Here is a 13,667-nt window from a genome sequence, read left to right on the forward strand (position 1 = left end):
CATCATCATCATCATCATCATCATCATCATTGGTATGTATCTTGAAACAACAATAAGTAAGAAGACTCATCTGACTGCTTATGTTAAAGGCTAGACACTAAAGATCGTCCCTTTAATTTATTACAATTAAATCACCATCGCCATCACCATCACCATCACCATGATTATTACAATTTTCCTCAATAGTTTCATGCAAACGAGCAAACACTTACCATAATGAGGACAAGTACTTCAGTATGCAACATCCTAGCTCTATATAATGTCTGCATTACGCCATCCAGATCAAGACTTCTCCCGTCCGATCAGCCGAGACGATCGCCACTTGTGCAATTTGTTCACATTTTATAAATCACTTAAAATCTTACGCTTAAGATGGGTCAAGTATGAGCGAAACCCGGATAATCACAAGACAGTAACTTAAGTGTGTATTCTTATATTCAATTGTGTATTGACGGCTGTGTGAAGTCGGGTTTAGGGAAGAAGATAACACTAACGGAAGTCACGTGATTATTATATATATTATTAGACGCGAAACAATGTTAAATATCACACTATAATTGTAGTTAATAGTAAGTGGGTTCTTCCTACCATCTTGATACTTTGACAAAAGCCAGTTGAAGTTTATAAGTGTGATTGGACTATCGCTATTTCATCTTGTAAATATTCCTAAATTCCTATTAGTGGGGCACATAACACAAACATTGTGCACTTTGGGTTAAAAGCATGAAACCTTTCACATATATACCTTGACCCATTACAGGCATTTTCAGATATGGTCTCAAGTCATCAGCGTCCCCTGGTGGCCAGGGAGGATATCTACAATTGTCTTCCTCCCCCACCCCCTTTTAGTGGGACGGCTGACAAATATATTGCGCATTTTTGGTTAAAAACGTCAAACGTAGCACATATTATATACCTTGACCCATTACAAACATTTTCCGATATGGTCCCTAATTAGGAGAGCACTCTGTTAGCCAGGGCGGATCTACAAATGTCACCACCCCCTTTTAGTGGGACAGCTGACACCCATTATTTGAGGGGCGGGACGTAGCCCAGTGGTAAAGCGCTCGCTTGATGCGCGGTTGGTCTGGGATCGATCCCCGCCAGTGGACCCATTGGGCAATTTCTCCCCCCATCCAGTGCACCATGACTGGTACATCAAAGGCAGTGGTATGTGCTATCCTGTTTGTGGGATGGTGCATATAAAAGATCCCTTGCTGCTAATCGAAAAGAGTAGCCCATGAAGTGGCGACAGAGGGTTTCCTCTCTCAATATATGTGTGGTCCTTAACCATATGTTTGACGCCATATAACCGTACATAATATGTGTTGAGTGCGTCGTTAAATAAAACATTTCCTTCCTTCTAAACCCGAGCATAGAAAGACCCTTGCTAAGTGCAAAGAAGGCGATTGGCAGTGCATATCAAAAGAGGAGAAGCGATCAGAAAGATTACAAATTGTTTTTAAAAAAGGCCTTGCGTATTATACTATAGATTCCAGATCACAAGGAAACTTATTATTAGTAGGGCATCCTGAGTGGTTGTACTGGTTTCTACTGTCTTCCCCTTGTAGCAGTACAACATCTTCTTTGATCGGTCAACACGTTCCAAGTTATTGGTCTAAACTCCACCACCGACTCGTTTTACATTTCCAAAGGATGTAAAGGTCTTGTCATATCCTGTGCAGCTGTGGAAGACAGGCAGGCCCAGTAATTTCTCTTTACCTAGGACATCATATTATAATCGGAAAGAGTAGCCTATGTATTGGCGACAGCGGGTTTCCTCTCAAAATCTGTGTGGTCCTTAACCATATGTCTGACGCCATATAACCGTAAAATAAAATGTGTTGAGAGCGTCGTTAAATAAAACATTTCTTTCTTTCTGTACATGTGGTGCCAAAAGCTTGATGTGATTTGGATACGAGTGGTTGCAAGATTAATCGACGACGCACCGAGCATGGCGTAGACTACACTTTAGGTTCAGAAAACAGCCGTTGTCGATCATATAACAGATAAATAATACATGTATGGCAAACAAAATGATTTGACTTATTTAAAAATATAAGTATCACTGATATTTTAATTGTACACGGGAAGTTTTTTCGTGAGTAGATATAATGAAACAAAAAAAAGGTTTGTTTTGTTTAACGACACCACTAGAGCACATTGATTTATTAATCATCGGGTATTGGATGTCAAACATATAGTCATTTTGACAGTCATAGAGAGGAAACCCGCTACATTTTTCCATTAGTAGGAAGGAATCTTTTATATACACCATCCCACAGATAGGATAGCACATACCACGGCCTTTGATATACCAGTCATGGTGTTCTGGCTGGAACGAGAAATAGCCCAATGGGCCCACCGACAGGGATCGATCCTAGACCGACCGCGTGCGCTTTACCACTATATAAAAAGGAAGGAATTTATCTCAATCATTAGAGAGCTCGTCTGAGGTGCTTGTATCAAAGGATCGAAACCACATGCTGAACCCATTCTCTGGTACATTAAAGGCATTGGTATGTGATGTCCTGTATGTGGGGAAAATGCACACAAAAAACACTTGCTGAAAAGGAGTTTATCTAAGATTATGTGTCAGAATTGTGAAATGTTTGACATCCATTAGCCGATGGCTAATATATTAGAGACGCCTCCATTAACGAAAAGATAAAATGTGGGTTTTCTAACGACAACACTGGAGGACATTGATTTATTAATCATCGGCTACTAGATGGCAAATATTTCATAATTCAGACATATAGTTGTAGAGAGGGAAGGAAGGACATGTTTTATTTAACGACGCACTCAACACATTTTATTTACGGTTATATGGCATCAGACATATGATTAAGTACCACACAGATATTGAGGGAGGAAGCCCACTGTCGCCACTTCTTGGGCTACTCTTTTCGATTAGTAGAAAGGGATTTTTTATATTACAGACAGGATTGCACATACCACGGCCTTTGAAATACCAGTCGTGGTGCACTGGCTAGGAACTATAAATAGTCCAATTGGTCACCGACGGGGTTCGATCCTAGACCGACCGCGTCTCAGCCGAGCGCTTTACCACTGAGCTACGCCCCTCCCGCCCCCCCCCCCCCCCCCCCCCCCCCGTTAATGAACGTAATAATTAATGTATGTTCTCACGTGACTAAAAGATGTTTGTTTCAGTTTCCCACCATATTAGAAATATGATTTTAAAAATCGAGTCTAACATTGCATTCCAACTAATTTACTCAACCAAGTCTTCTTTTCACTAATGTAATCAAGATAAAATAAGTAACTTTTAATGGAAAGTTTCGCACGATTGTAGCAATGTAGTACCTAAATCCGTGAGAAAATTTCCAGCGTTTGTATCGATCTACATCCCGATAGTATCGATTACATCTATGTCTAGAACGAAGGCCAATGTATCATTGAATTGTAAATCGTTGTGTGTATCGCGTTACTATCTCACCTCTGTGTCGTGTTTTTAAGAAGCAATATTCTTTGTCATTATGGTGCATATTTGTTACAGTGGGTTAATGTATTTTGTGATATGCTATAAAAGACAGTTTCCAAAAGTAACGAAGAAACAAGGTTCTTGTTCAAGCAGACGGAAATATGGCTGGGTGCTGCGGGATCGTGTGCTTAGGCCTGCTCGTAGTAAGTTTTATAGTGTTAGGATCAGACTACCAACTGTCACGACGCAGTTTGCCAACTCGCCGATCTCTCGACTTCTACGACTGTCGAGTTGCTAGTCCGAGCACTCTTATTTAATTTTTATTTCATTTCAACTTATTTTAACTTATTTCAACTACATCGTGACAGTTGGTAATCTGACCCTAGTCTTTTAGATTATGCTTCTTTAAATGAAGTTTACGTTTTGATATGCGTTGTGATTACTATACTTTGAGTTTACCGCCAAAATACAACATTTTAAAATGTAATTATTGCAAGGTTGAGTGACACTAAAATGTGTTTAATTTAAAATCGCAGACCCTAGTTTCAACTCGTAAAAATGGACACTAAGTTTATTTGGTTTTTTGGGGTGGGTTTTTTTGTTTATTTTTTTTTTTTTTTTTTTTTTTGGGGGGGGAGAGGTTGTGTGTGTGTTTCTCTCTCTCTCTCTCTCTCTCTCTCTCTCTCTCTCTCTCTCTCTCTCTCTCTCTCTCTCTCTCTCTCTCTCTCTCTCTCTCTCTCTCTCTCTCTCTCTCTCTCTCTCTCAATATAGAATCTGTAAACATTTATTAGTTAATTGTTATGTACTACTATATGGACAACTATTATTACCTTTTGAATGGTAGTTATCTGGTGAATAAATACCGACAGAGTTCAACTTATCTGGATATTCGCAGCTTTACTTCTTTTCCTAACAAAATCTAATGTCTTTAGATTAAATCAAATGTATAAGAAATAAATGATTTAAATAAAGTGCATTCAATAGAATTACTAGTTAATTGAAACAGTCAAATTTGGAGCACAAAATGAATAACAAAATAAATATATAATATAATATTTTTATTTCAACTTATTGTCATGCTTATATCCAATTAGGGTTCAAGCACGCTGTCCTTGGCACACATCTTAGCTATCTGGGCTGTCTGTCCAGGACAGTGAGTTAGTTTCTTGCCAATACATATAGTGATTAGGTTGATAAATTCATTCAATTTATTTTTGTGCTTATATTTCAAAAAAGGTTCAAGTATGCTGTCCTAGGCACACTCTTCATTCTTTTCGACTGTCTGTCCAGGAGAGTGAATTCATATTTTCATTTCATTTCAACTTATGTTTTGTGTTTATATCCAATTAAGGTTCAAGCACGCTGTACTGGGCACACACCCCAGCTATCTGGGCTGAATGTCCAGGACAGTGGGTTAGTTTTTAGTTGGTTAGTGGTTAGTGAAAGAGAACAGGGTGTAGTGGCCTTACACCTACCCACTGAGCCCTTAAGAACTCGCTCTGGGTTGGAGCCGGTACAGGGCTGCGAACCCTGTACCTACCAGCCTGTAGTCCGATGACTTAACCACTGCGCCACCGATTCTGAACTAAAAGTAGACTGTACAAAAAAAAAAAAAAATGTTCCGTGTTTACTGGCTATACACATCAAACTACATCCATAAAAATATCGTATTCATAACATTATAACGTCAGGGATATTTTGAATGATTTCTAGTGCAATTTGCCAAACGGTCATACTAGAGTCCTGTTGAATTGTTTAGACCCTAAGTTTTTTGCAAATGTTACGTTTAATTCCTATTCAATCCTTGTTTTCTTACATTTGCTTGAAAACAAACCCAAACCTCGACAGGTTTTATATAAAATTAATCATCTGAAATGCACGAAGTTGACTTTTTTTTTTTTTTTACAAAAATCTCTGTGTCACGGGGATTCTATAATTCCCGTAACTGAATAAACACGATTATCCAAATCTCTCTCCCAACTGTATATCTATTAGATCTCTCTGTAACAGGCGGTTAAACCCTAGTATGGCTCGTCTCTAGGTATGATCAGAGATACGATCTTATATAAAGTATATATTATTATAGCACGTTAGTTCTCTAGAAACACAACAAAAACACAATACACTTTGGAATCTGTATTAATCTACGCTGACAAATGTACAGCCGTAGTAGTTAATTAATAACAGCAATAATAACAACCCAGAACTGATCACTTAATTAGTTAATCTCTAGGTGTCTAGTTACACAATATGCGAATCACTTCACCGTGACACAACACCCACATGTGTGATAATTGAGAAACGCTTCCAGGAGAAGTTAATTAATAAAGGAATTACAACACCATTCCTAACTGGTTAATTTTTAATTAACCCTTACTACTCGTTCAGTAACGTGTGATAACTTAGAACGCTTCCAGGGGAACTTAATTAATAAAGGAATTACAGCTCTATTCCTAACGGGTTAATTTTTAATTAACCCTTAACTACTCTTTCAGTAATCTTGTAACACAGAATTAATACTGGTACCTATCACAATAAAGACAATAACCTACAGTTTACCTAGGTCCTCTAGGATGACTGGCTAAGCTTTATATTACCAAATACTCATATAATGTTAGAACAAAAAGTCTACGATTTACTTCGTCAGATGACCGAAGACACTGTCTAAAGAATATTGGTATAATACAGTATCAAAATATTTAAAGTCACATCAATCACATCAAGGTTATACACAGAGCAGAATGATATTTACGTCCAAACGGACTAACGTTCCCGGGAAGCTTCCTTTTCGTGCAATTAGATATCTCTAAATCGGTCTATTTATTAGAAATCAGAATATTGCCTGGGGGTACAAGGCGGTACCTCCCCCTATCATCTGATATTTCCACCGCGTCCAAGCGGTATTATTTCTCTCTGATCGTCAGACTTACTGACGCCATCGTCGCCAAATCACGGTTGTAAAAACCGCACTCGCAGAGGTATTACGTAACTACTCGCTACATGGCCTCCACAGCTGGACTAAGTGCATATTGGAATGCCCGATCGCGCGAAGTATTACGTAACAAGTTGCCCAGCTAGCTAAGTGCATTTGGAACTGCACACGGCCCTCTAACACAATTAAAATCGCCACAGGCGAAACAAATTTAAGAGCATGTTCCGTCACACTCTGTATGTTTTGAATGCAGATTCGTTCTCCTATAAATAACTACGGCTATTTGCATAACAAAAGCTTCACTCTATAGTGTTTTTCAAATTAATGTTGTTATTTTTTTCACCTTCCTTACGGAATATATTGTAGTATTACCTATATTTAAGACACAATTTTGAAACATAAGTCAATAAACAATTCACGCGCGGATTCAGGCGGGGGAGGGGTCCAGGTGACACGCCCTCCTCTAGTTTTGTCAAACAATATATATTACAGAATACACATAAAATTTTAACTTCTCCCATCCACCTGTTCAAAAGCAACAATGGAGTTTGGGCCCCCGTAGTACTTGAATTAGTTTACTTACAACATGTTCTATCTCTGGCGACGTGCCGACGTAACATTATGTGAACAAGACAAGGAAGTGAGTGCATAAATTTAAGTTGTAAGTATACTCAACAAAAGTAATTAAAGGCCAGAAAACGTCTTGGTAAGTATTTGCCAGTGCCGTATTGTTTAAGCAAGTTTGGATCACTGATTAGTTTTTGGGTTTTTTATTCAGCAAAAATTTAAATCCTTAATACACGCAAATGTGGTGCATAACGTGGCATTTTCGTGCATGTATGAACACTATCGAAATGCTATCTTTCGTTAAAATATGAGTTTGTTTTGTTTAACGACACCACTAGAGCACATTGATTTATTAATCATCGGCTGTTGGAAGTCAGACATTTGGTAATTTTGACATATAGTCTTAGAAAGAAAACCCGCTACATGTTTCCATTAGTAGCAAGGGATCTTTTATATGCACCATCCAACGAACAAGATAGCACATATCACGGTATTTGATATACCAGTCGTGGTGCACTGGCTGGAGCGAGAAATAGCCCAATGGGCCCACCGACGGGGATCGATCCCAAACCGACCGCGCATCAAGCCACCGCTTTACCATTGGTCTACGTCTCGCCCCAGTTACTTTGAATGCGTAATGTTCGTTTCAGTGTTTGTAATATTTGGCGCGGAGCTGGCGCGGAATCCGAAAAAAAGGACACATCCAAAAAAATTCCATATAATAGTGCTTTCATATATATGAACCCGTTTTATGTGTCCGTTTCCGCGATTCATACCCGTGCTTCAACAAAAAACCGGACACATGAAAAACGGCCCTTACAACTAGTTTTAGCGTTGTCAAATTTTTGCCAACAGTGTTTTTGCTTAAGCGTATGCACGCGCGATAATGATGGTTTTTCTCAGATCTATTGACAGAGATCTGAAGTCGGGAATGTCAGTAAGATAGAATTTCAGTTAAATTGTTTGTGCCAGTTTAAAATTAAAATCTGGTTTGTGAAGATAGAGATCAAAATATGTTTCAAGACCTTCACAATTCAAATAATGCAACTAAATGTGTATTTTATTTAGACGATCTCTCAATATATTTAAGTAATTCGATCGCATGTTATAACTTGTTGCTATGTGTTGGTCATTGGTATAGTATATTAACGAATGGCCGACTTGCGTGTTGTTACACATTAGGAAAGCATAGTTTCGGTTACGTTCATATTATTTCCTAAAAAATAAAAAATAAAAAAAAATAAAAAAACACACATTCTATTTCATTTTTAAATTACTCATAACTCCATAGGAGTGGTTTGTGTACTTTTATTACTGTATTATTGTATTATTACTATTAAACTCTTGGGGTTTTTTTAAATTTTAATCTGTACACACGGTGAGACGTACTAGTAGAGCAGAGTAAACTCAAATATGGAAGATTTTGTACACTTTATGGTACAATCATGAAATGATGTACAATGATTCTGTATACCCTAACGAGTCATTTTAAGAATTTGTTTGTCTGTCTGTTTCATTTTGTGTGTGTGTGTGTGTGTGTGTGTGTGTGTGTGTGTGTGATGTTCAGTATCTGTGTTGTTGCTGTTGCCTAGGTTTGTCATTAGCAATGTCATTTGTATTGCTGGCATTGCCGTTGCCGTTGTCGTTGTTGTTGTTTAACGTTCTAATGGACATACTTGTTTTTCATCTTTTTTTCTCTCTTTCTCTACAGATTCTCAGTTTTGGAGGAACAATATATGCAAGTAAGAAATAATTTTTTATTATCATCATCATCATCATCATCATAACATCATCATTATTATTACTGTTGCTGTTATTATCATCATCATCATCAACATCATCATCATCATTATTATTATTGTTATTATCATAATCATTACTATGATGATGATGATGATGATGATTAGTAGTAGTAATAGTAGTAGTAGTAGTAGTAGTAGTAGTAGTAGTAGTAGTAGTAGTAGTAGTAGTAGTAGTAGTAGTAGTACCATTATTATCTACTTAATATATTATTGAAACGTGAAATTAACGCGTTGTAAATAAAACTCAATGTATAACAGTAAATCCACTTATGTGCATCGGCTAATCGAAAAACACAGTGAAGTTATTCCCTCATTCAGCTACCCTAATATTAAACTCAATGTATGACAGTAAATCCACTTATGTGCATCGGCTAATGGAAAATCACAGTGAAGTTATTCCCTCATTCAGCTACCCTAATATTAAACTCAGTGTATGACAGTAAATCCACTTATGTGCATCGGCTAATCGAAAAACACAGTGAAGTTATTCCCTCATTCAACTACCCTAATATTAAACAACAAAAATGATGATATTTGAGACATTCGAGAACAATGACGCCTTTATGTGTCTAATAAACTTTATAATACAGGTCAGTTTGAACAATATCTAAAATGGGGGTCAGTCTTGTGGGGGGGGGGGGGGGGGGGGGTACAAGACAAATAATAACGTAGGCTACATCTTCATTCTCAGGTGGAGGATACAGCCCCCCCCCCCCCCCCCCCACACACACACACACACACCAATTCCACCCCCTCCGTTCTGATCCTATGAGTCTGTAATACAATATATATTGTCATATTTTAGGTAGTACTCTATCAAATATCGCCTCCACGGGGTCAAAGTTCAAACTTTTAATAAAGCAGTTGATACCACGAGTCCTCCCACTGGTGAGGGCCGAGACGTAGCACAGTGGTAAAGCGCTCGCTTGATGCGCGGTCGGTTTGGGATCGATCCCCGTCGGTGGGCCCATTGGGCTATTTCTCGCTCCAGCCAGTGCACCTTGACTGGTACACCAAAGGACGTGGTATGTGCTATCCTGTCTATGGGATGGTGCATATAAAAGATCCCTTGCTGCTAATCGAAAAGAGTAGCCCATGAAGTGGCGACAGCGGGTTTCCTCTCTCAATATCTGTGTGGTCCTAAACCATATTATGTCTGACACCATATAACCGTAAATAAAATGTGTTGAGTGCGTCGTTTATAGGGGTGCAAATAAATGTTAAATAAAACATTTCCTTCCTTCCCTATGGTGTGTGCTGTGTAATGTGTACAGTCAATAGAAATATAGTGATGTAACACAGGCTCAAAATAAGCGGTGTCGCATCGCAATTTGCTATAATTGGAAATTATAGGCCTACGTGATCATGATTAAATCTTCTTTTTTTTTTGTATCTCGTCTTTGAAGGACTAGTAATCCGCCCCTCTCCTAGGAGAGTTGCGGTTTTCTAGGTCAGAAGGCCTAACGGCGCTATTTGTGTAACGACTGCATTCAGCGATAGGCCGTGACCCAGTTTCTCTTTGCGTATGGCCCAAACAAGCACGCGCCGCGGTTATGTAGCAAAAGCATTTTCCCGCGTCCCCTGGCATCGTTTGTTGTTTTTGTTTTTGTTGTTGTTTTTTGTTGTTGTTTTTTAAGAAACTTTATATGAAATGTATTTCAGGTGGCCATTGTTTCAAACATGACTACTGACGATAGTTTAAGGTAGCCTATGTAGAAGCGTGTTAAGGTGCAAAACACTGGGTGGGGGGGCAAGCAAATTATTATTTTTCTTTACGTCCCAATTGATTCTGAAATGCTGACACAGGTGTTACGCATTTCCTTGTCTCTAGGTATTCCTATCCCAGGGGTAAGGATTCTTACTCCGGGATTAGTGCTGGTGGTGGTGGGGTCAAATCAATGTTTTATCGACTTTGGTGTCAAAATACAGGGAATTTGAAACTGAATAACATTCTAGTCCTCGTGACCTACTTTCCAAACTATTTTTTTTATTTTCAAAGATAAACATATCATGTTTGGTACCAAAATAAAGGGTATAATAATATGGACTCATTGATTTTGAGAATGGACGCAAAAACAATGGACGCCTGGCAAAAAATCCTTAATGCTACCTGTCACGGTACATGCTCTTAATTTGTTTCGCCTGTGGCGATTTTAATTGTGTTAGAGGGCCGTGTGCAGTTTATTGCCCGTAGCCCAGGTGGACAACTTGTTACGTAAGACTTCTGCGCGACCATCCTCGATCTGGCGTTCCATTATGCACTTAGTCCCGCTGTGGAGGCCATGTGGCGAGTAGTTACGTAATACCTCTGCGAGTGCGGGTTTTACAACCGCGTTTTGGCGACGATGGCGTCAGTAGTCTGACGATCAGAGAGAAATATACCGAGGTAGACTATGAGATGATACGTGAGGTGCCGCTTTGTTCCCTCAGGCCAATTCTGATTTTGGAATAAATAGCTAGAATTTAGAGAGATCTAGGAGAACGATTAGGAAGGCTCCGGAGGAACGTTAGTCCGTTTGGACTTTGGTAAATATCATTTCTGCTCTGTGTATAACCTTGATGTGATTGATGTGACTTAAATATTTTAATACTGTATTATACCAATATTCCTTAGACAGTGTCTTCGGTCATCTGACGAAGTAAATCGTAGACTTATTGTTCTAACATTATATGAGTATTTGGTAATATAAAGCTTAGCCAGTCATCCTAGAAGACCCTGGGTACACTGTAGGTTATTGTCTTTATTGTGATAAGTATTAATTCTGTGTTACAAGATTACTGAAAGAGTAGTTAGGGTTAATTAAAAATTAACCCGTTAGGAATAGAGCTGTAATTCCTTTATTAATTAAGTTCCCCAAGAATCGTTCTAAATTATCACACGTTACTGAACGAGTAGTAAGGGTTAATTATAAATTAACCAGTTAGGAATGGTGTTGTAATTCCTTTATTAATTAACTTCTCCTGTAAGCGTTTCTCAATTATCACACGTGCGGGTGTGGTGTAACGGTGAAGTGATTCGCATATTGTGTAACTAGACACCCAGAGATTAATTAATTAAGTGATCAGTTCTGGGTTGTTATTATTGTTGTTATTAATTTACTACTACGGCTGTACATTTGTCAGCGTAGATTAATACAGATTCCATAGTGTATTGTGTTTTTGTTGTGTTTTCTAGAGAAATAACGTGCTATAATAATATATACTTATATAAGATCGTATCTCTGATCATACCTAGAGACGAGCCATACTAGGTTTAACAGCCTGTTACAGAGAGATCTAATAGATATACAGTTAGGAGAGAGATTTTGATAATCGTGTTTTATTCGGTTACGGGAATTATAGAATCCCCGTGACAGGAGTAGAAAATTGGGGCGCTCGTCCCGGATCTGAAACGGGACATGCATATTTAAAAAAGTATTGTTTGTAAATGGGGGCTTTATAAATTATTTTTACAAATTTACCAGAAGTAGCACGTTGTTCACTAGAAAATAATTAATATTAAGTGCGTCATATCTAAACATGGATAAGAATTTGCTGGATAGGCCTACGCTCAGTGTAGTGGAGATTAAGCGAGCACGTAAGGCCGAGTTAGTTGAAATCGCGGGTGAGCGAGAAATTGATTTAACATCAGCTAAAACCTTAGGTGATATAAAGACAATTATTATCCAGGAAGTTTTTGGTGATAGGCCTGCTATGGAAGACAGTGAGATTGTTCCAGAGATAGAGATAAATGAGTTAAGTGTGGAACAACAATTAGCTTTTAAAAAACTTGAGTACGAAAGAGAAGAACGTGCACTAGATAGAGAGAGGGATAGAGAGAAAGAAGATAGAGATAGAGAGAAAGAAGATAGAGATAGAGAAGATAGAGATAGGGATAGAGAGAGAGAGAGAGAGAGAGAGAAGAGAGGGATAGAGAAGATAGACATAGAGATAGAGAAGATAGAGAGAGGGATAGAGAATTCCAGTTAGAAAAATTAAAAGTGGAACATGAGTTAAAGTTGAATACTGAAGAAGTTAGACGTGAGGCAGGAAATGGTTTTAACATGTCGGAGGCTTATAGATCAGTGCCTGTATTTGACGATCAGGAGATAGATATGTTCTTCCAACTTTTTGAACGGGCCGCTAAGCAGCTAAATTGGCCGGAGTCTAAGTGGACATTGTTAGCCGTGTCTAAGTTTAAGGGGAAGGCTAGTATAGCTTATAATTCAATGAGTGATGAGCGAGCAAGTCAGTACGACTTAGTTAAGGCTGCAGTGTTGAGGGCTTATGAATTACGACCTGAGGATTATCGTTTACGGTATAGCGAGTTGAGAAAAACGCAGGGTCAGTCTTATAGTGAGTTTGTGGCTAAGAAGGCAGGGATGTTTGATAAATGGGTGGTGTCTCATCAGGTAGAGTCTTATACCGAGTTACGGGAGTTGTTGATCTTACAGGACATTAAAAATGGATTACCAGTTAGCTTACGTATTCATTTAGAGGATCGTGATGTCAAAAAGATAGAGGAGGCAGGCATAGTGGCAGATGATTACGTGTTAATACACAAAGCTCAGGCAGTACCGGGTAGCTCTTTACAACAGGGTGATAAGAAGAAATTTCAGCCAGGTTTTTCCCGGGAAAGTAACTATCGGGGAGAGTCATCTAGTTGGTCAGCTAGTCAGGCAAGGAATGCACCTGGTGGGCAAAGTAAGGATAGACCTGCATTATCAGCCAATGCACGAACTTTTCGTCCACATTGCAGTTACTGTAAAAAGGATAACCATCTTATCGGGGATTGTTTTAAAAGGAAACGCGATAATGCGCAAGTGGTCGGTTTAGTGAGGTCAGCTCCGTTAGCGAGAGAGTTAATGGTTAGTCCCATGGCAGAGAAAGTAAACCCGTATGTGTCCACTGGTATGGTTTGTGATGTGAAACAAGAGTTGTG

The 13,667-nt window shown here is 38.7% G+C and overlaps 1 protein-coding gene across 1 annotated transcript in view; it reads right to left on the reverse strand.

Moving 5' to 3' along the window:
• LOC121379296 (deleted in malignant brain tumors 1 protein-like) overlaps positions 1-370 on the reverse strand; it is a 25,317-nt gene extending 24,947 nt beyond the window's left edge. The window contains exon 1 of the mRNA XM_041507842.1: positions 213-370. Coding sequence (XP_041363776.1) covers positions 213-269 — 57 coding nt within the window. The 5' untranslated portion in view covers positions 270-370. The remainder of the gene's footprint in view (positions 1-212) is intronic.
• Positions 371-13,667: the final 13,297 nt, after the last annotated feature.

Source organism: Gigantopelta aegis, chromosome 8 (genome assembly GCF_016097555.1).
Source record: "Gigantopelta aegis isolate Gae_Host chromosome 8, Gae_host_genome, whole genome shotgun sequence".
NCBI lineage: Eukaryota > Metazoa > Mollusca > Gastropoda > Neomphalida > Peltospiridae > Gigantopelta > Gigantopelta aegis.